Raw genomic sequence first — 21,658 nt, forward strand, 5'->3', positions numbered from 1 at the left:
GTGATTAATCTCTTCCCAATAAATCTGAATTTCAAATCTGGATTCCCATATAGTCCCAGGTGTGATTAAAGTCAGAGGACGCCTAATTCTGAAGACGAGAAGGCCACTGTAGATTAAAAGAAATTGAATTAGCATGTAGGAGATGTTTTAAATATCACTCTGGCACTTTCCATCCCTATTACAGTTCAGGATTAACCTGCAGAAGGGATCCTGCCACAGGTGCTGTAACGAATGCACAAGAATGGTTGGTGGGAGCAATTATTGGTGCTTCCTAAGGTGAGGGAAATACCCCTGTGGGTTTATTTACATACCCAAGTGCATTATAAATCCCTTCTTTATCGTTCACACAAGATGCCATAGAAGAGCCTCCTGCTGTGTTGTAAAGATGGTCAGTGTTTAGAACAGGCTCATGAGGATTTCTCCCACTTTTTCGGCCCACTGCCCTTATCACTTGCCGTTTCGCCTGCAGCACTAAATTTGCCCTTGGCTGAGGCAGGCATCCCCCCGCCACCGAGATTCAGCAGGCATGACGTTTGGGTACTCTGGGTCTGCTTTTGATATAAAAAGAGCCCCTTTCATTAAAAGCCAGGCAGCGGCCCCCATGGAGTCCTGTGAGATAACGTTGTTTCAGAGTCATTCACTCCAACCCCACACCTACATATTCAGCAGCTGACCTAGTTTTGAGGGAGCTAGAGGGTATCTGGATGTCACCTTATTTACGGAGCGGATGGAAAATGCGCTAAGCTCCGGGCCCACGCTGCACGCGGTATCTGGGGAGATCTGGCCTGCACCTCGGAGGCGTAGAAGAGAGGGAACAAATTCCCCTCAACCGAGAGCTGAGGCTTCTTGCTAATGTCACCTTTGGGGAATGAAAGACAGGGCTTAGGGACGCTTGATTCTGAAACTCTCTTTCCAGCCAGATTCCAGTTTAGTACCTTTTGGCATGTGGATTAGGGAGGATGTTTCCAAGATAACCTTGGCAGAAAGGGTATGACTGAGCTTCTGGCCGGTGGCCCCTCCCTCCTCCTTCCTTTGTCCTCTCTAGGCAGGCGCTGGGTTAGGAAGCCTCATTCCATCCATGACCCTCTGCCATTGCAGGTCCTGGTTAAGGACCTGGTGGAGCTCACCTGCCTGGGTTTAATCCCAGCACCTCCACTTACTAGTTGAGTTCCTTTAGCTCCTCAAACCTGTTTCCCCTTCAGTAAAATGGGGTTCATAATCGCACTTGCTTCAGGTTTGTTCTGAGTGTTCGGTGAGTGACATTTTTAGGGCAGAGCCTGGCAGACAGTAAATGCTACAAAACTATTCGTTCTGGTTGTTCTGAGTGATGGTGCCCAGTGTGAGAAGTGATCACCTTTTCAAGTCAGCCCTTTTCCCTGCCTTCCCATAGCCGTCTCCATCTTGATTTCTCCAAGGTCATCTTTGCCTGAGAAGAACCTAGAGGGAGGTTTGGGGAAGCTGCAAACCTTGCTAAACACATTCCTTGTGAGTATCACTGTGGGACTGGCCATTCCAGCCCTTGGAAGCCAGGTCCCAGGAGGCATGGAGAAGACCCTCCTGGGCTGATGAGTCTGACTTCCAGACTCCTTGGCCTAATGGGAGACTTGGGGTCTCAAGCAGGTTCAGGCTTCTGACCCCGCCTCCGAGATCCCCAGATCTCTTCCAGAATCTCTCAGCACAGCTTCTGTGCTGGCCCCAGGCCCCCTCTCCACCTGCATAAAAAGGGAGTTAGCACAGAGGCCCCACAAAGCTCAATTTTAGCCTTCTAAGCTGGTGATAACCTCATGTACTATGCTTCTTAAAGTAGTTCTCTTGTCTTATCGTTTGCATGGCACTGTGTTCAAACCCACGTTTGAGAAGGCGCTTTTGGGTAGAAAAGGCCTGCTGAGTCCTGGGAACTATCTGTATTGATAATGACCTATTGCTTTCATCACAGCCAGACAGGAAGGTGATGCATCCAGTCTCCTGTGGATGCTGTCAGAGACCCCACTCCTGCCACAGGGAAGAATGCAGCTAAACCTAACTTGGATGACTATAAATTGCATTTTCTCTCCATTAGCATTCAGTCCCCAAAAGAAATAATAGTGACCGCAGCAATGTTGACAACAATAATATGTTACATATGCATTATGTTTTGCCAAGCAATTTTTCATGTCTTATCTCATTTCTGAGATCTAATTCTATAAAACTGTGTGGGGTACATAAAGATTAGTATTGCCCTCGGGATGGAGGAAGAAACTGACCACAAGAGGTTGAAAGGACATGCGGAGCAGAGCCAGGCTCAAGACTGGCTTTCTTGCCTTATGTTCTCTTATGGCATCGAGGGGACCGTGGAGAAGAATTACAGGATCATCCCTGTTGCTATGCTTCCCCTTCTCTGCCTTCTCCACCTTCCCACACACAAACACTCTTGTGGCTGCATTTCTTCCAGGTGAAATTGGGTTGAATGTACAAGGGGCCCCTTGAAGGAGGAAAAAAATCAGAAAAGTCTAACGCGTAGTATGAGCACTTTTCCCTTTGTTTCGTTTTTCCTTCGTCTTTCTTTACCTTTTTCCTTTTATGCCATTACTGTCCCAGGGATCGCAATTTGGTGGCTTGCAGGGCACATTCAGCCCATAGGCATATTTTGTTTTACCCAAAGGGAGGTTTAAGCAGTCTAACTAGGCAGGTATTGTGTGGGACCTGCAAAGTATTCGCTCGGATTTCTGTTCTCAGTGATCCTGAAGGCATGTTCACTTGTGACCCCTGCTAGACACCTTGGTTTGGTAGAGCCCCTTGAAAATTACTTGCCTCCATAGCTATTCCTTGAGGCTAAAGAGCTTTCTGATGATGCCTTAAGAGATTTCCTGGCCCTACGCAGGCGAAGGAGGGGAGAGGAGTCTGACTTTTGGAGGGAGACCACTTCAGTCACTGAGACATCCAAATCTTGTTTTTAGTGGGTTTTTTTTTTCCTTCTACAAGTGGCCACCAGTGGGATGAGCCTCTGACCACGAGGCCTCATCTCTGTCCTGCCGGAGACCACTCTGGCCATGCTATCAGGCCACCCCGGGAGGAGTTGGCCTCTCCTTCTCTCACACCCCTGCCCTGGGAGAGGCTGCAGCCTCACCTTTGCAGATCTGCCCTCAGTCTGATGAGGGGACCCTGCGCCCAAGACAGCTCAGCTGTCCACACCAGAGACAACGTGTTTCAATGTCCAGCTCTGTCCAGCTGGAGGCCTCCATTCCTGAGCCCACTTCTGGTTCTTCTCTTCCAGGCTCTCTCCTGGGTCCCTCCTGGGCACTGGTTCCAACTCCTAGTGCATGCTTTCCTCCAGCATGGCCTCCTGGTTACAAGCACATCCACCCTCCTGTGTCACCATCCCGTCCACCAAATCCTCTTTCTCCTGAGCCTTGTGTGGGTACCTGACTCCCTCCCCACTCATCTCTTGCTCTCTGGGTTCCAGAACTGGAAGGAACAGAGGCTTCTCGAGTTCCCCTGATCTGCTTACTGCTTCAGTCTTTGAACACAAAGAAGAGGATGCAGAAATAAATGGTGTGGGTGGTGCCAGCTCTCTCTCAGTCCTCATGCCCACCAGCAATGGAGAGGTGTTCTTCAAGCAAGCAGCAAGTGATTTGAGATGCCTGTCTCCATAAAGGAGCTCTGGGTTTAGCCTCTGGTGGTGGAATTCATAGGACATTGGATAGGAGGGGAGCAGACAAATCAGCATTAGAGCTCACCCACCCTGGCACGTGCCGGGGAATCAGGCCCTCTTCCCCAGTCACGCTGACTTATACTTTCCTGGCACCTCCTTCTCATGCTAATTAGTGAGCAAATTAATGTCCATATAGGGTCCAAATTGTGTGAGTTTCTTTTTTTCTATTCCAGAAACAAAAGTTGGGCTTCTGTCCATTCTGTTAATCACATTATATTTCACAGTTGGAGCTTTCAGGCAATTATAATAATTATCAGAACTTTTCTTCTTCCAGAAAGGTTCAAACATCTCCCAAAGCTGTATTCATGTGTGGTGTACAATTGGGATATAGGTGGTGAGTGTGTATATTGGGGCAATGCAGGGAGGAGAGGGCTAGGCAGTGGTGGCTCTTGTTGTCAGGGGCTAAATGGGACTGAAACCAGATGGAGAAAGAAGCCAGTAATTGAGAGGGGTCTGGGCATGGTGTCCAGGCTGTAAGACTCTCAGCACTCAGAGAAGCCACAGTGAGCAGCTCCCAGAAGACCCATTCTCTAGGCACCTGGCTCCTGAGGGAAGGGGGTGAGAAGGAAAATGGGGAAGAGAGACAGAAGGATATAGAATAGAAGAATAAACTCATCCCTGCTGAATTATGTGCTACCTCATTTGGTCTGAGAAATAGCCCTTTCCCCCTCAATTATATGTCCATTCTATCTATCAGACTCTTCAAGGAATGACTTTCATATAATTAATACTGACCATTAAACTACAACATTGAAGGAGCAATTGCCTAATTCTGAGGAAAATTTAAATTTATTAACAGCACCTGAGATAAAATGAATACTAAAGAGAAGTAGAGAAAACCCTGCAGAAGATAAATAGAAAGCCAAGTGGGATATTGACTTGATCCTTCTCCAGTGCAGAGTAATTTGGCTTCCAAAGTGAGTTAGATCATAATAAATTAAATTTAGATTTCTGCACATCAGTTAAATAACTCCCAAGACAGAATTCCAGTGAGAGGAAGAGGTGATAATACATGGTGGAGATATTAAAATGAAGATCTTATATAATAATCCATAATTGATGTGCTGTCCCTAGATGAGGGGAAAAGATTTTCCAACTCTTTCCTTTGTCATGAGCCCAGGTGAGTGAAGGGCTGGCTCGCTGCTCCCTCTTGATTTGAGTTTGTCCAGCATGCTGGGGGACGTCTGTTCGAGCAATCCTTCCTTTCCCAGCTGCTCGCTCTAGGTAGGACTTACATAGCAGTATTAGTGTGATGAGGGTTTAAGCTGTGCTCTTTACTGTCTTGACTTGCCCTTGGAAAAATAAGGTCATTCCTCAGCTAGGTGGACAATAGAACAGTACGGGGGTGAGCGGATCCTTCTGCATTCTTGTGATTGCCCAGCAGGGGGGAAATGATAGCCCTGTGGATGAGTGAAAGATCTTGGGATATGAAAGGAACACAAGCTTTGAGATCAAAAGTTCTAGGTTAGAGTCTCAGTAGCAAACTCCCTATCTCTGTGGCCTTGAGCAAACCTCTTTGCCTTAGTTTTCTCATCTGAGAAGTGAGAACAATATAACTGGCCTGCCTGCTTCATAGGGGTAACACAAATGAGATATTCCAGTGAAAATGCTTTGCAAATGGTAAACATTTCTGATTGGCCTGTTTGGTATTGACATTCAATCATTATTATATGTTTTGAGGTAATATTGGTTTATAACATTGTATAAATTTCAGGTGTACATCATTATATTTCGATTTCTGTGTAGATTACATCATGTTCACTACCCAAAGACTAATTACCATCTGTCATCGTACACATGTGCCCTATTACCTTTTTCACTTCTAGAAGTTCTGCTTGGTTCTTTTTCAAAGAACGTTTGTTTTTTGCTAATTTTTTATTCCAGATTTTAACCATTTTATCTACATTTAGGCTTCATTTTGTAATTCCTGTATGTGAAGTCCTTGGAAAATCTAAATCTGTTGTTTATAGTTTCCAGTGACTCTCACTTAACAGTGACTTGTTTCCCTGTGTGTCTGATCATGTTTTGTTGTGATTTCCTCTTTTGGTGAGCTTTGTGGGAACCTTGGGGGTCTAAACTGGAGAAGCTTTCCTCCAGTTAGGATTTACATTTGCTTCTGCTGGGAGCCAGACATACAACTGATCCGGGAACATTTAGTCCCCCTTTCTTGGCCTTAATTACTGGAGACCCGTGCTCAGTTTCTGTATCTTTTGGGAGCCAGGGTTTAATTTCTCAATGACTTTTATTACCCTCGGGTCAGCCTCACATTTTGTCTTTGCTGACCATTCAGCTATCCCAGCTCTGATTTTAGCATCCTGTATTTTTTCCTGGCCTCACCCCTCCTCTCACGTTGAAGATTTTCCTTCTAGAAAGCCCAGCAATGCATTAAAAACCACGCTTGTTAATTATGCAGGATCTAGTTGTAGTTTAGCATGAAAGACCCCACGAGTATCTGGCCTGCCGTGGTGCTAGAAGCAGAAGCCTCCAGTGGGTGGAAGGCAGGGGCACTTGGAGTGGTGCTGGGAAGCAGGGGCCGTGGTCCTGGAAGCAGCCTGGTTGCATGTAGATGAGAACTCCAGTGCCGCAGAGCTGGCCTAGAAACTGGGTCTCCGGGCTTTGAGACAGACACTTCTCAGTTGTGTGAACTTGGGCAAATCATTTATCCTCGCTGTGCCTCAGTTTCCCCATTTGGAAACTGGGGTTACCATTTTCTATTTATATTGGGTTTGTAAGGGTTAGAAACAATTTGTGATACCCTCACTCACTCCTTCCCTCTGAGGTTCTGACAAGGGGAGCATGCTGGTGAATTTTGTGTGCCCAGTAAATGGCAGGCATTATCACGGGCACAGCATTCTCACCCACCAGCTTCCGTCCAGGAAACCTGGATATAAAAGTTAGACTCTATCTTGAGCAATGTCTCCCTTCCCAGACCACATGTTGGAAGGTTTCCAGTATTTGAGTTCCTTGATGCACCCCATCTGACTTCAGTTGGTCTTGTTCTCCTCGACTCTTTAGTATACGTTTTGCACTCCTCTGTCAATTTTCCTGAGTTGTAAATCGCATGTCTTGGTACCTGGGGGTGGAAGACCTGGGAGACACAATGGTTGCTACTAAATATCTGAAAGGTATGAGAAAGATTAGACTTGTATCAGATAGCCCTGGGGATAAAACCAGGCCCCAAAGGGAGATATTCCAAGAGACAGATTCTGGTTCAATATTAGAAGGAAACTTCTAGAAGTTGCAGTCCTTTGAGCTTGGAGTGGGCTACTTGGGACCTCTGTGTCCCTGGCTGGTTCCAGGAGCAATGTCCACTGGACAGTGGAGTGTTATGCTGGAATTTCAAACATTGGATGGATAGATGAGTTATAGTCTCATTATATAACGTTATATCGTTTTTTTTCAATTCTGACCTTCTCCCGTGTGTTTGCCTCACACACTCACCTTCCTGCAGAAATCTGCCTGCAGAGTTCCACTTTTTCTTTCCCTGGCTATCAGGAATAAGCCTGCTGCTGGGAGATGAATGACTGCCCAGAAAGGAGAGTGAAGAGCAGGTGGGGAGATGGTGGAAGGGGGTACAGAAATCCTTTGAGGGAAGAAGATCCCTAGGCAGAGAAAGAAGTTGACTGAGAAAAATGATGGGAAACACACAGTCTTTGAAGATGACCCAAGAAAATGGCATTGAGGCATGATGAGGCAGTGTCACCCAATGGTTGGGAACGTGGGAGCTGGAGCCAGGTTACCTGGGTTCAAATCCTGGCTCTACCACGTACTACCTGTGTGACATTGAGCAAGTTACTCAATCTCTCTGTGCCTCGGTTTCCCCGGTTATAAAATGGGAATGGTAATATTGGTATCTTTATGGCAAGGATTAAATGTAAATATTTATGACATGTGACAGGTTCCCCCTCCCAAAGGTGTTAGCTGTTTGTTATAGGGTAAGTCTGAGAAGTTCTATTAAGGATCAGGCGCAGTTCAGAGTAGGATAGAAGCTTTATCAAGGAATAGAGATTTTCTTATTTTAATGGTGAAAAAGAAGAGAATTAGGACAATAAGAGAGATTTAGTAGCACCAAGCTGGGGAAATAATGGAGGGAGAGAAAAACAGTGGAAAATAGAGGCAGCTTCAAAACCTAACAGAAGGGAAGGCTACACCCATGATTCCTGAGCCAAATAACCAGCTTGAAAGTGGAGTGAGAGAAAACAGGCTGGGAGAGGATGGAGGGAAGGGGATTCAAGATTTCTCAAGGAAGCACAGTGGGAGGAAAGGAATTAAGCAAACTTAACAGATGTCCTTTTGAGCTTTCGTTGTTGGTGCCAAATTATTTAAGCACTGCGCTGAGCCAGGGGTTTGGCTGACTTCATCAGATATTTTCTATTTAAAAGACTGTCTTTGTTTTCTGTTTGTGGCATTGTACTTATTGTTTGAAAAACAACCCCCCTAGATTGAATAAATTCTCGTCAGAAAGTCGAGTGGGGCCTAGGAAAGTTTGGGAAGGGGTAGGTGCATGTTCAGAAGCTTTCCCAGATGTTCACGAGAGCCAGGAAGCCAGGAATCCAAAGCCGGAGGACAACATACCGTGCTCTGGACCCTCAGAGGCTGGACCTAGGGACTTGTGACTGGAAGAGCTTGGAAGCCAACTCTAAATTAATACTGAAAGCATCTGGCAGAGTCAGTTACCCTTCAGAAATCCTGAAAGGGACACAGCCACTGTATTTGGAGGCAAGCAGGGAAAGAGTGGCTGGCCCTTCCTGTGGGCGTGCCCCCCACTCCGCTCCTCAAGGGGGGGTCTTTCTCTGCCCACTCACCCGCAGCAGAGGAGATGCCCCTTGTTTCTGTCCATGGTAAGGTAGAACAGACCATGGTGTTGGGAGGCTCTGGGAGGATTCTGTCAGCATCCGTCACTTCCTAGCTGTGGAGCATGGGCAAGCCACCTAACCTGTCTAAGCCAACCCCTCCCTGTACAAATGGGGGTTGTGGGCCGATTCTGTGACAGTGTGTGCAAGCTGCTTTGTGAAATAGAAATTGCTGTTCACATGGTACTGCTGTTATTTTAAACACAGCTTCACCATTATTTAATACATCCAGCTATGCTAGAGATGCCAAGCTCCCAGGACTGGGAGTTCCTCCCAGTGGATCTCAGGGCAGCAGAGTGTGAACCAGCTCTGTGCACGTGACCATACGAGGGAGCAGTCCCCTCCAAGGATGCCCTCCACTGACTGTTCACACGGTGTCTCTCGCCAGCCAGGCTGCTGCTCTGGCTCGAGGCTTTCTGGAGGCCAGCATCCCGCTGTTTTCTCATGGCACCATCTCCAAGGAGGCAGATCCTGCCAGGGATGCTTAGCTGCCCTTTAGGCTGGTGATTGCCAGGCCGAGCAAACCACCCCACCTCATGCCCTCTTAATCCTGTGCCCTGTCTGGTGTAACTAGAGGGAGGGGGTTGGGGTGAGGCCAAGGGGTAGGTTACCTGCCCTCTCACCAGCCCCGTGCCTCTCCACAGGGGCCTGCCCCTCCACCTGCTTCTCCACTGATGGCTGGACCCAGCAGGGCCTCTGTTCAGGCTTCCCTTCCCACCAGGTTAGGGTACTGAGGTCAGGTTCCAACTGGTCTCCTTGCGGAAGCTCTCTTCCCTTCACTCCATCCTGCACACGTGGCCAGAGACATTTTCCCCTTGACTTGCTTTGTACAGACCCAGCTGCATGCCAGAGTTTTCTTTCACTCATGCTGTCTTGCAGTCTACACTCTGGCATCCCCATTCCTGAGCTAGCCAATCCCTGAACAGATTCTCCTCCTCTGGCCTTCCTGCCTTTTATCTGGATTTTCAGGACACACATTATTTCCCCTCCCCGTTTCCCCTTAAGCAAAGAAAAATCCCTGCTCATCCTTCAGCTCTAACTCATTTGACCCTTCTTCCAGAAAGCTGCTTCCTTTCCCCTCACTCCTCTGTTAGAGTTGTTGTAAGTGTCTTCATGAATGTCCCTCTGCAACCCGGCAGCCCCCTCAGGCAGGGACCTTCCATCTCCGCATCTCTTCTCTGTAGCACAGAGCACTGTACGGCTCACAACTTATTTAGAAACGGCAATGAATTAAATTGGAAATGAGCCAGCGGAAGATGGTTCACGGCCCCATGACCCTTTCCTGGAGAATGGGATGTCAGGGTCACCCTGCGGTGATGTTCCAAGCACAGGCGACAGCTGTCAGGCTGTCACACTGCACAGCACAGGCTGGGGGTTTCACGCCCCCACCCAGATTCCCCCCGTGTAGCAGCAGTATCACAGGACATTAATAAAATCAATTATTGGATAAAAATCGCTGGTTTCCAAAGCTTCATTTTGTGCTATTAGCAGGAGAATGCTGTTTCAAAAGGAGATAAGAGAGAGAGGGAAAGAGAGAGAGATCAATTACCAGATAAGATCGAATGGTGCCTGAGATAAATGTGTGCACTGGCAAGTGGCCCCTCTTACCTGCCGTCTGTGGGCTGAGCACCTGCACTGCTGTCTGCGGGGCCTGCCCTGGGCCTTCCTGTGAGGTTCCGCAAGTACAGAATGGCATCCTGCTCAGTGATGGGATGGACGGTACCCGGGCAGCTTTAAATACTTGCACAGCGACTAGGGTCGGTAACACATGAATAAGCATCTCATCCTTGGTGACAATGCCAGCCCCAGGGCCCCAGCCCTCACATTCCAGGTCAGAGCCTGCTCAGTAGGTTGTTCCCAGAGATGCAGCATTCTTTGGGCTTTGATGAACCTGAAAGGTCTGGGCTTTGTTGGATACAGACTGGCTCTCCCCTACAGTGACAGTGCTCGCATCCACTAGGCTGTGGCCCTCAAGGGAAGCATCCAGCTTGCCGAGGCCCTGAAGCCCACACCTCCTGCTGGCTGTGTGGAGAGTCTCTGTTGGCTGTGGAGCTGGTGTGGGTGGGACAGAGGAGACAGCCTGGGCTCTGGGCATCCCCTCCCTGTGTGCATCCTCTCACCTCCTTTGCTGTGGGAATGCACTAGAGGGCCCAGGAGACTGAACTCTGCCCTGGGCTCTGCTGCTGTCCACCTGCGCAACCTCAGATAAGTCAGTAACCTTTGTGACACCTTGTCTTCACGACTCAGCACAGAGGGTTTGGGGAGGATGAAACGAGATCATGAACATGGAAACCAACTTGTACACTCTGAAGTGCTGTCTCCACATGTGGTGAGAGTTATTACTTGCTCCCCCATTGATGCTTCTTAATAATCACAGATTCCTGGGTTGGAGAAAGAGAGGAACAGGCAGGGCGTCTGTGCGGTGGGTTGCATACCTTTATAGATGGATTGCCTGCTTCCTGATGCTGCCTTCCTGTGGCAGAGGAGGCAATGACAGTCATTGTGTACCTACTATGTACCAGCTACTGTGCTGGCGCTTTTCCACCAGGTGTTCTCAAATTACCCTGGATAGGTAGCCTCTGGGGTTGGGATACTAGAATCCAAGTCCCGGCCCAGCCACTTCTGAATTCTGGGATCTTGAGCAAGTTACTGTCTGCATAATGGGAATGTGAGCAATATCCCTCTCATAGAACTCCTGTGAGAGTTACACAAGATCACGTGAGGAAAGGTCCCTGCACAGTACCTGATATATAGGGTGCAGTAAACGGTGGCTGCCTTGACTGTGCTTCTTCTGTTTGTTATTATTGTTGCTGATGGCTTTATTGACATCCTACCTCTGTCCCCAAATTTGATCTAAAGCTTCCCAGAATAAGCCTGGTCCCTGCGGTTGCCCTGACAGGCAGAGGGGGCTAGCAGAGGTCTGGGAGCCGTTCTCACAGACTTCCCGTTCATGTCACACAGATTTCGGATGCCGACTGGGATGACCTGTGGGACCAGTTTGATGAGCGGCGGTATCTGAATGCCAAAAAGTGGCGTGTTGGTGACGATCCCTATAAGCTGTATGCTTTCAACCAGCGGGAGAGCGAGCGGATCTCCAGCAATCGGGCAGTCCCGGACACTCGCCATTTAAGGTACTTCCTCCCTCTCCCTTACCCCTCCCTGCTGTCCTGGCAGGTTGATAGCAGGCTTGATTGGTGAGTGCCGAGTGCCAAGAATTGAGGCAAACCGTTTGTTGCCAGTTGGACACTAAAGGGTTTATGAGGTGGTAATTTACCCTGTCTGCGCTGCTTATGGCTGCGAGCCATCCCAGAGCACCCCCATGGAGAGGGTGGGAGGCCTTCTTCACCTGCATCCTCTCACCCAGTGATCACCGTGGGTGACACCTGCCATGAAATCATGGAGCACTAAAAACCCAACAGCCAGAGCCTGTTTGTCCCTGGCAGAGTCCTATGGCCTGGCTTGGCTTTCAAACTGGGGGAGGGCAGGAGGGGCAGACCCCTGGGAAGTCAGGTTGGTGGTTGCTTCTGTCGCTGGGAGAGGTCCTTCCTCTGACAGCCCAGGCACATTTTGCTGTGTGAGAAGATAACCCAGAGGGGCCTGTTCACTTGCCATTGGATCTGCTGTCTGCCTCGGAGCAGCGCATTCTGTTCTGCCATCCTCTTGGTCAAAGGGTTGCAGAGATCAGGCCTGGCACAACGTAGAAAGCTTTGTTTCCCAGCAAAAAGAGTCTTTGTAAAGGCAGATTCCTGGGTTCACCTCATTACCCATCCCTCCTAGAGTCATACCAGCCCTTCACTTCCTGGTGAGGCCTGAGAAGCAGGTCAGCCTCAACTCCAGCTCCTCCCTCCTGGCCTCCTGGCCTCCAGCTGGAAGGCCGAGGCATGCCAAAGGCCCATGAGGGTGTGTTCCCATCTGCTGTAGGAAGTGGACTTTGCACCAGACCGAAATAGCAGACTGGCTTGCTTGGGGCTTGAAGGCAGTGTTACGTTGAAAGGCCGTAGGACTGGTGTTCGCTTCTTAGCTTTCTATATTTATTTCGGTCCATGGGCACCAAATTGTGGATGCTGGGGTTTATGAGCAGCGCAGTAAGAATTTTCATGACTCATGAGGCTGGTCAATCTGGTGGTGCTTAAGTTGCCAATATGTGAAGGCAGGTGGACTCAGTTTCCCTGACTAGGCTGGTTGTACAACTCAAAGACCTTGACTTGTACAGCATGTACCCCTTGGCAGGGCTGGAGTCCTGGTTTCCCTGTGAAGAAAGCCAGGGCGATGAGCTAGATGGTGTCTGTGGCTTCTTCTAACCCTGACAGTCTGCGAACTTAACTCTCCCCTCGAGGTACCGACGAGACTCTCCCTTAGCAGCAGGGCCTGGAGGTCCCCTACAGCCAGAGACTCAGGGGACGGGCCATACTTAGAACACTCCCCGCTGCTGGCCTGAAAGCTTCCTAAAGTCAAAGTCTCATATTATTCCTATTAAAATTCTCCAGCACTTATCCTGGTCCTTGGCACCTGATAGAATTTTATTTAAATATTAGGTTATTTTATTTCCTTGAGCAGAGACTCCAAATAGGAGAACAGGGAAGAGGGAGGAGACAGAGGCTGAGAAGCCCCATGGGGTCTCAGGTGGGTGCTCCCTCCCTTGTCCTGAGTCCAGTTGCTGAGGCCCTCCAGAGGGACAGAGGATGCCTCCTGGCCGGTAAATGATACACCTGGCGCATCTAGGTGAAAGCTGTCAGAGATGCTTCTGAATGCTGCCCCCTGCAGAAGGGAGGCATCAGGGAATTCACTGAGCAGGCAGGTGTGCAGGGATACCCTGAGCAGGACTAATTTCTGTGTGCACCCTATTCTATGATCTGAGAAGCAGAAGTGAAAGAGATTCACAAGGGCTGACGTATACGGCGGTCATGGATAAACAACTGAGCCTGTCCCCAAGGATCCAAGTTCACCAGGTCCAGGCTCTCCACCTAGCCCAGTGTGTTCCACCTGTTAAGTGTGATCTGCTGGGATTGCAGCAAGAAGGGAAGAGAGGATTTAGACGGAATCCAGACACCCTTTGGGAAGGAAAAAAAGGAAAAGTATATCAGCCATATGTCTGCCTCAGGGCCTCAACCTTGCCCTGTGGGAGCTGGCATTGTGTTACTCAGAGAATTGCAGATTTATGGATCCTAATCTGAGTGAGCAGGAAGGGGAAAGGACAGGGGATTGAGAATGAGGACAAGCACATGGGACTAGGCAGCAATGGCAGGGGTATTGAACACCTACTGTGTGCAAAGCCACCAATTGGATCAGCCATCTCCAGGCTGGGTTTGGTATAGGGCTGACCCTGTGACCATATCACCCTTGTGGTAATGAGAGTTCCAGAGACTGCCAGCAAAGCCCAGTATTCTTCCCTCAAATGGGCCCCTAGAGGATCTCCTACTTCCAGCTCTTGCCTCCCAGGGAATCCGTGTCCGTGAGGTTGAAGTCACCAGCCAAGTCCCTTAATCCTTCTGTGATTCCAGCCTCCCTGCTGTATCCTGACTTCATCCTGATGCAGCGCCTGGGGCTTGCCTGCCTGGGCAGACAGAGCCCTGGGGCCCATTCTTGGGCCCTGCCTGCCCAGCTCCGACCAGCTGTGGCTGCTGGTGACCTACATCCTGTAGACCAGGGAGTCTCAACAATGACTGACATTTGGGGCTGGATAATTCTTTGTGGTAGGGGCGCTCCTGTGCATTGTAGGATGTTTAGCAGCATCTCTGGCCTCTACCCACTAAATGCCAGTAGCACCCCCCAAGTTGTGACGAGTAAAAATGTCTCCAGACATTGCCAAATGTCCCGAGAGGCAAAATTGCAACGAGAACCACTGCTGTAAAGCCAGCCCTCTGTTACCTGAGTTCTCAAAGACGAAACGTAAACATGCATTACTAGCCCCAGCAACAGGACGAGGCCATATCTTCCCTGTGAGGCAGAATCAAGCAGAAGGCAGTACAGCCCGGGGGTTAAGGGTACAGCCTCTGGGACCAGATCACCCACCTCCAGTCCTGGCTGTGCTGCTCATTAGCTGAGCGAACTCACCATTGCCTCACTTCTCTGGACTGCAGTTTCCTCTTCTGAAAAATCGGGATACAAATAACAATAATGATACCTACCTAATGCGGCCTTGTGAGGATCAAATAAAATATATGTAAAGTACTTCCCTACACCTTGTAGGTCCAAATTGTAATTAGTCCAAAAATGTCCATTGTTGTTACTATTACAGGGTAATAATATGGGCAGGCTGACACTGCAGGGCCTGGAACGGAAGGGGAGGGCTGACCTGTGAAAACTGAAGATGCTCCAACAAGAGATGCAGCCAAGCACCAGTGTGAGGAAGGGGCATTAGGAAGATCCCTAAGCTGTCAGGAGTGGTGGTGGGGCAGGCAGGAACAGAGGTGGGTTTCAAGGTTAAGTTCCATGCTAGAGAAATGGGCATGGTGGATTCAAACCCCTGTGGACGTGGAGTGTTGGGCATGAGCGTGAGCCTCAGCAGTTCTCAGTCCAGGCAGCCCAGAAGAATCACTTGGGGAGCTTTTTAAAAATGCTGATACCCAGATCTGACCAGCTGAACTATCTCTTTTCTGAGCTTCCCCGTAGAGTCTAATGAGCAGCCAGGATTAGGAATTGCTGCTCTAGGTAAGTGTTTTTAAGACTTAAATAGGCAAACAAATCATCTGAGGATCTTGTTAACCTCTGGTTCAGCAGATCTGGGTGGGGCCTGAGATTCTGATTTCTAACATGCTCCCAGGTGAGGCTGATGCTGCCCATCCATGGATCACTGTTTGAATAGCAAGGGCTTAGAACAACGGTTCTCAAAGTGTGGTTCCCCAAACCGCAGACCAGCAGCACCAGCATCACTTGGGAACTTGTTTGAAATGGAGATTCTGAAGCTTCAGGCCAGAACTACTGAATCAGGAACCCTGGGGGCGGGACCCAGCAATCTGTGTCTTGACAAGCACTACAAGTGATTCTGATGCCCCCTCGAGTTTGAAAACCACAGAGCATCAGCTTGCAGTTGCAGCTGGTGGAACCGGACGAAGCCCACGGGTGGAGTGGCCCAGCCGAAAGCCTCAGGGCGTGAGTAGAAAGCAGAGGCCCTGGAATAAGGCCACCTACCTGCCTGTGTGCTGCACACTCTCCCTCTATCCAGGTGACAGGACTTCTGTCTCAGGCCCTGTGGAGACTTTCGGCTTCTCTGGTTCCTTCCTGCCCCTCTCTCTCCTCCCAGTTCCTTCAACCACAGGATCTATATGCTGTCATCTTGCTGGCAGTTGGAATCACCTTAACCAAGAAGCTCCTACTGCAGGGCCACTCCTGAACCCGTGGCCATTGCCCCATACTGGACTCCTGGCTCCCTTGTGGGACCCGAACACATTGATACAGGCTTTGCCGCCTGGTCCACCTTTATGTTCCCATGATGCCTTGCAGCTAAAGTTCTACTAGTTATGACACCAATTGACCTCTAGGAGGAGCACTCTTTGATGGCATCTACTACAGTGCCTGGTGTGTGATAGGAATTCCATAAATGTTGTTGAACAAATGAGAGTGTGAGACTGGAAAGACAATTGACTACCCTCTTTCATCTGCCTTGTGTGCAAAGAGGAAAAGAGGAGCTAAAAGAAGCCCCCTTCCCGTTATCCTTCCATCCTCAGGGGCTTCAGACGAGGGATCAGGAGAACATCCTCAGTTAAAGGAAAAGGCCTTTTTCCTTAAAGAGTTCTCATTACTGAAAAGAGAAGAAACAGCATGTGGGAGGGGTCTGAGCTTATTACATTTGCTTCCAATTTTCTCACCGCAGTAATTGGATTCTGATTTATAGGAGGCGTTTAGACAGTGCCTGAAACAGAGAACTATTAGCTGAGCATTAGAGCAAGCGCTGCCAAGAGGGCGGGCGCGGGGTGAATACTTTGGGATCCAGAGATGCAGCAGGTGAGTGAGGAGGGAAGAAAGGAGGAAGGCTGTGGAAGTTTTCACCCAACAGGCCACTGTGCTGATAGAAATACCAAATGCATCGGCAGTGTGGAACCCCTGACAAGCAAGTCATGGCGTGGTGTCACGCGATGGAAGCAGCCTCAGAGAGGCTGGGGGCTTAATTTCCCTGTATGGAATAGGACAGTCACCATTGTTCTTTTTGTCCCTTGCCCCATGGAGCTGACAGTGTTTTGAGAGGCAGCCGGGTTTACTTGGAGCGTGGGGTAACTGAGGAGAGGAGTAGGAGAAAACAAGACTGAGGCAGGCTTTGAACTCCACTTTCCCACGGTTTATGGGGCCCATGGGGTGGGCAGTGAGTGACGCCCACACCCAGGATAGTTTAAAAGGTGAGTGTCTATAGTTTCAAATGGATCCTCTACTCATTCACCCTTTGGGGTTGACAGCCTTCCCATGCCCACCCTGCCCCTTACATAACATTTGACATTTTCACACTCTTGAGATTGAAACCTGCTGCCATTCACACATATCTTTGCTGCAGCTTAGTCTCTTCATTCCCGGTTCAGGCCCTGTGAGAGGAGTGGGGATGAGGTAACCAGCAATGGCTTTCTGCACGTCCCTGTTCCTCTCAAGGTTGTTTTCTCATCTATAGTTAGACTAGATAACCTCGCAGCTTTATCATTCTGTGACTCATCACCCAATTGTAGATCAGTTCATTCTTCCACAGCTGGTCTTCTCATTCCAGATATATACACATGTATACACTCCACTCTCCACCCCGCCTCAGTGTGGACAAAACATTGCTCTTGCGTCGGGGCATCCTGGTCCCAAATTTTCCCCCTAAGGCCCACAATTCTGTTAACACTGATAAGAGCCATAATTTCCATGGTGCTGCCTAGGTCCTGTGGGGTCACAAGGATGAATAAGACGTGGCGCCTGTATCAGGGGGTGGGGATGGTGTGTTGTCAATAACTATTTCAATGTAAGGAAGAGACAGCATCTAGCTGGGGTGAGTCTGAGATTTCCCAGGGGAGTTCTGCTGTTTGTAAAGCATTGACTGGTCCAACAAACAGTCCTCGTTTTCCAGTTGTCCCACCCCCAGTGCTGTCACCACACTCAGATGACAACAGCTGGATTTGCCATCATCCAAGTAGCACATAAAACGTCTGGCAGACAAGAAGCCATTAAATGGAGGCACACCCCTCGAGAAGGGGGGGATACTTTGATAAAGCAAATGTATATTTCACTGTTGCCTAGCAATACCTACTATGGGGTAGCTTTGATTGCAGGGGAGCAGGTGGCAGGGTGGACCATAACCATGAGCTGTGGGCTGGAAGGAGTTAGAGCTGGGAAGCCTCATTAGGTCACCTCCTCCTGGCCCTGCTGGGTTTGATTGTTCCCCTCAGCATATTCTCCAGGCCTTTGTCCAGTACGGTGCTAAATGGTTCAAACAGTGGGATGCCCATCGCTTGCCTGGAGGGAAAATTCCACACTTCGATACATCTCACCAGGAAGACATTTTTCCTTTGCTCCTTTTCATCCTGGGAAATGAAGGGGCAGTGGTCCAGTCTCGGATCGCATTTCTCCCTCCTTGTATTTACTGGGTTGGAATGGCTGCTGAAGATCATTATCATTTCTCTCCTTGTACTCGTCACTTAGCAGTAATAGGATAAAAATCTTTACGGCTGGAACCACTAAGCATAAAAAATGTTCATATTCCCTCTGAGTCAAGGCTATTCCACTAGCTCAGCACAGAGTTGGTGATTCCACATCAAGGTGGAGGGAAGGGGAGGGGAAACCCATCACAGACACTTAGCTTTTGCAAACAAGCTCTCCCCATCTGCTTCGTTCTGGTCCCTCCTGTGCGCCATTTTTCAGTACAGGAGTTTGTGAGCCTGTTGACAGTGGCTCTGAGTGTGCTTCACTCCAGAGCATCTCAGAGTTTCGGGGAGCTTTGGAAGGGAACGGCAGGAGGAGTTTCCTAACACCCCGGAAGTAGCTCTGCGGGAAAACTATGTCTGCTACGCTGGGCAGCTGAGTTACCACCTACAGGGCCTCGGAATGGGTTCTCACCAGGGTGAGAGGGGAGGAAAGACCCTAGAGGATTGCCAGGATTCCTTCCACTCCTGGTCCCCTGATCCCTTGCGTGCTGCCCCTCCCACCACTACCTGCTCTGTGAGTTTCAGGCAGGTTTCCCAAAGTTGCAGCTCCTCAGTCTTCGAAAGGGGACCAGTCAAGAAATCCTGCCGATGAGAATTCATCTGGACAAACTGCCTTAGCTACTGTTTTCTCACACCTTGTTTCCTAGTTAATTCCCACCAAGTTGACATTGTATTATGCATCTCATTCATTCATTCATTTTCCCATTCATTGGCTCATTCATCCACTCAACACATTTATTGAGCACTAACCACATGCCAAGCTCTGTGCTAGGAATTGGTCCCCACTCCCCAGGAGCTCATGGTCTAGTGGGAGAAATGAACATGGGACTGATTCCTGATGCTCCAATGTGGGTTGCCCCAAGGTCATATTCTTGACTCTGGAGTTAGTGCACGTGCTTCCTGCCCTGGATTTCCAAGCACCCATCTCCTGCTCTGTCCCTGGTTTGGGTGTAGCTATTTCTGTCTTGGCCATGTAGCAAACCACAAGAGTTAGGAGCTTTCCTGTAACAAAGACAAAACAGCGTTAGTCTGGCCTGCGGAGGAGAGGGCATTTACACGTAGATGGGAGGCAGAGGCTTTCTGAAGGAGATGGCGTTGGGGCTGGAGCTGAGGCAGACAGGTGGGATTTTAGCAAGTGGTAGGCATTCCAAGTTGAGGGAACAGCGTATGCAAAGACAAGGAGGTGGAACAGCCACAGTGTTTTGTAGAAGTCAGTCCGGTTTCCTTGGAGTGTGGGGTGATGGAGGGGAGGGCTGCAGGAGAATAATTCCTAGGGAAACATGGGGTCGTGTTGTGGCAAAGTCTTGAATCCAGGATAAGGAGCTCAGAGCTAATTCAGTAAACACCAGAATGCTTTCACGTTCATACTGTCACTGTGTCATCATCGCAGCAGTCCTGGGAGACGCCCTAGGCAACACGTCGCTGGCCAGAGCCCCATTCTGGGAGCTCCTACCAGGGGGAGGGGCCAAGGTAGGCCTGGGCAGAGCTGTGCCAGGCAGCAGTGATACACCCCCTCCCCAAGGGAAGGGTGGGCAACAGTGGAAAACCAAGCTTGATCTGAACTGGGCACTGACCCGAGAGGGTGGTGCATGATGTGGGATCTTGGCTTTAAGGCACTGGCATCCTCAGGTGGGGGTGTTGGGTCTTACACTGGGCAGTTTGTTCTGAGGTGGGTTGGGAGAGATGAGAAGTGAGAACTGGTCCTGAGGGGAAAGGAGCTGATAGGGACCTGGAAAAGGGGTCTGTCCTTCAGCCACAAACTAACTGCTGGGTGTCAGGGTTGAGCGCCTGGCTGCAGAGACCTAGGCAGAAGAGTAGGACTAGCAGAGTAACCACATACCTAGGTAAGGAGATCCAGGATCAGAGAGGTTAAGGGACTTATCCAAGGTCACACAGCTAGTCAACGCTTGGCTGAAACTGAAAACCAAGTTTTCAGATTCTAGGTCTATATATATTTTTAATTCTATCACAAACATAAAACCCCTATTATGTCCAGGTTTGGAACCTACAAAAGTAGGTTCAATTCCAAAACTGATTTGGAGTTAAATATTTGCCATGAAAAATTGATCCTACAAATTCACCCTGACTATTAGACTATTAGGGATATTTCAGGAAATGAGCCATCCAAATGCTTGCTCTCATGGAAGTTAGATTCCCCCAGTGAGCAAACCCCCAGCTGGGTGGCTGGGAACTGCCTCAGTGCCCTCCACAGGCCACCAGTACCTTCTCACCTGTGGATCACTCCCCATGGGAAGAACGTTCCCTTAAGCTAGCCTTGAAAACAAGCCCTGGCCCATGTACTCAGGGCCAGTAACACCAAGGGGAAAGCGGTATCATTTCTCTCTCCTCTAAATTAACTTTAAAAAAAAAAAATTGTTTTGGGGGTGTGCACTTTTAAGAAGGCAGAGACTGAAGAGGAGACCCTGGATTTGCACTCTGCATTCTGGGGTGTTCTCTTTAGTCTATGGGGAGCACCAGTATGGCTGGAGTTCTAAGAGGAGGAGAAGGCCTTGTTGAATTTGAATGCAGTCCTTGCCTATTGCATGGGCTGTATGGAATCCTTTGAGTTCTATGGCTTTTGAAATATTCCCACAAGACCAAAATATGCCCCCAAACCAGAATCTCTCTTCATCTTTTCCTAAGTAAACTTTGTATCAAAGTATCACATACATGCAGAAACGTTCACACTTCAGACATGTGCAGCTTGAAGAAATTTCCCAAGAGAACCTGCCCATGTTCCTGCATCAAGGATCGTTATCGAGGACAAGACTCTGGGTTTGCCAGCAGCCACCTCTGTGCCCCTGCCCCTCCTCCCCTCCACGAATAATGCTGTCCAAACTTCAAATGCCATAGACTGGCATTGCTTGTTTTTAGACTTTATATAAATGGAATTCACAGTATGTACTCTCATGTGTCTGGCTTCCCTCAAAGTTATGTGCATGGAATCCAGCCACGTTTTGCAAGACATGGTTCATTCATTCCCATTGCTGTGTAGTATTCCTTTGTATGAATGTATTACAATTTATATATCTATTCTACTGTTCATGCTCACTCAGAGTTTTTCCAGTGTAGGATTCTTATGAATAGAGCTCCTGGGTTTAATCTCATATTTGTCTTTTGGCAAACTCACATATGTGTTTCTGTGGGGTGTATCCTTGGAAGCTTTTGTAGATACTGTCAAACATCTAAGGAAGTGATTTATGGAAATTAATAAAAGAATCCTTAGCTAAGTTGGAGTCCGTTAGGCCTGTAGGGGCAGCTCTCACGCCCTATTGTACATTGTCAATTACACCAACCAGGAAGAGAAGGAGGCTGGCATCTTGCACAGGAAGTAAAACTACTTTACTACTGAAGGAAGACTTCTCTCCCCACCCAGCAACAGCCCAGCCAATGGGAAACACTGCAGCTCAGCCAATGAGAAGATGTTGGTGCCCTGAACTGTTGACTGTCCTCCAATGGACTTTTGTTTAGAAGAGCCCCTTCCTACTCCCCCTTTTTCTCTGTGAAAG

General features: G+C 48.9%; 1 protein-coding gene across 1 annotated transcript in view; it reads left to right on the plus strand.

Moving 5' to 3' along the window:
• Nucleotides 1-21,658, plus strand: part of GALNT14 (polypeptide N-acetylgalactosaminyltransferase 14) — a 207,765-nt gene that overhangs the window by 118,492 nt on the left and 67,615 nt on the right. The window contains exon 2 of the mRNA XM_087436958.1: nucleotides 11,506-11,675. Within this exon, the coding sequence (XP_087293084.1) occupies nucleotides 11,506-11,675 (170 nt within the window). The remainder of the gene's footprint in view (nucleotides 1-11,505; nucleotides 11,676-21,658) is intronic.

The sequence above is a fragment of the Ceratotherium simum genome, chromosome 11 (genome assembly GCF_057802395.1).
Source record: "Ceratotherium simum simum isolate JZ-2026a chromosome 11, ASM5780239v1, whole genome shotgun sequence".
Lineage (NCBI taxonomy): Eukaryota > Metazoa > Chordata > Mammalia > Perissodactyla > Rhinocerotidae > Ceratotherium > Ceratotherium simum.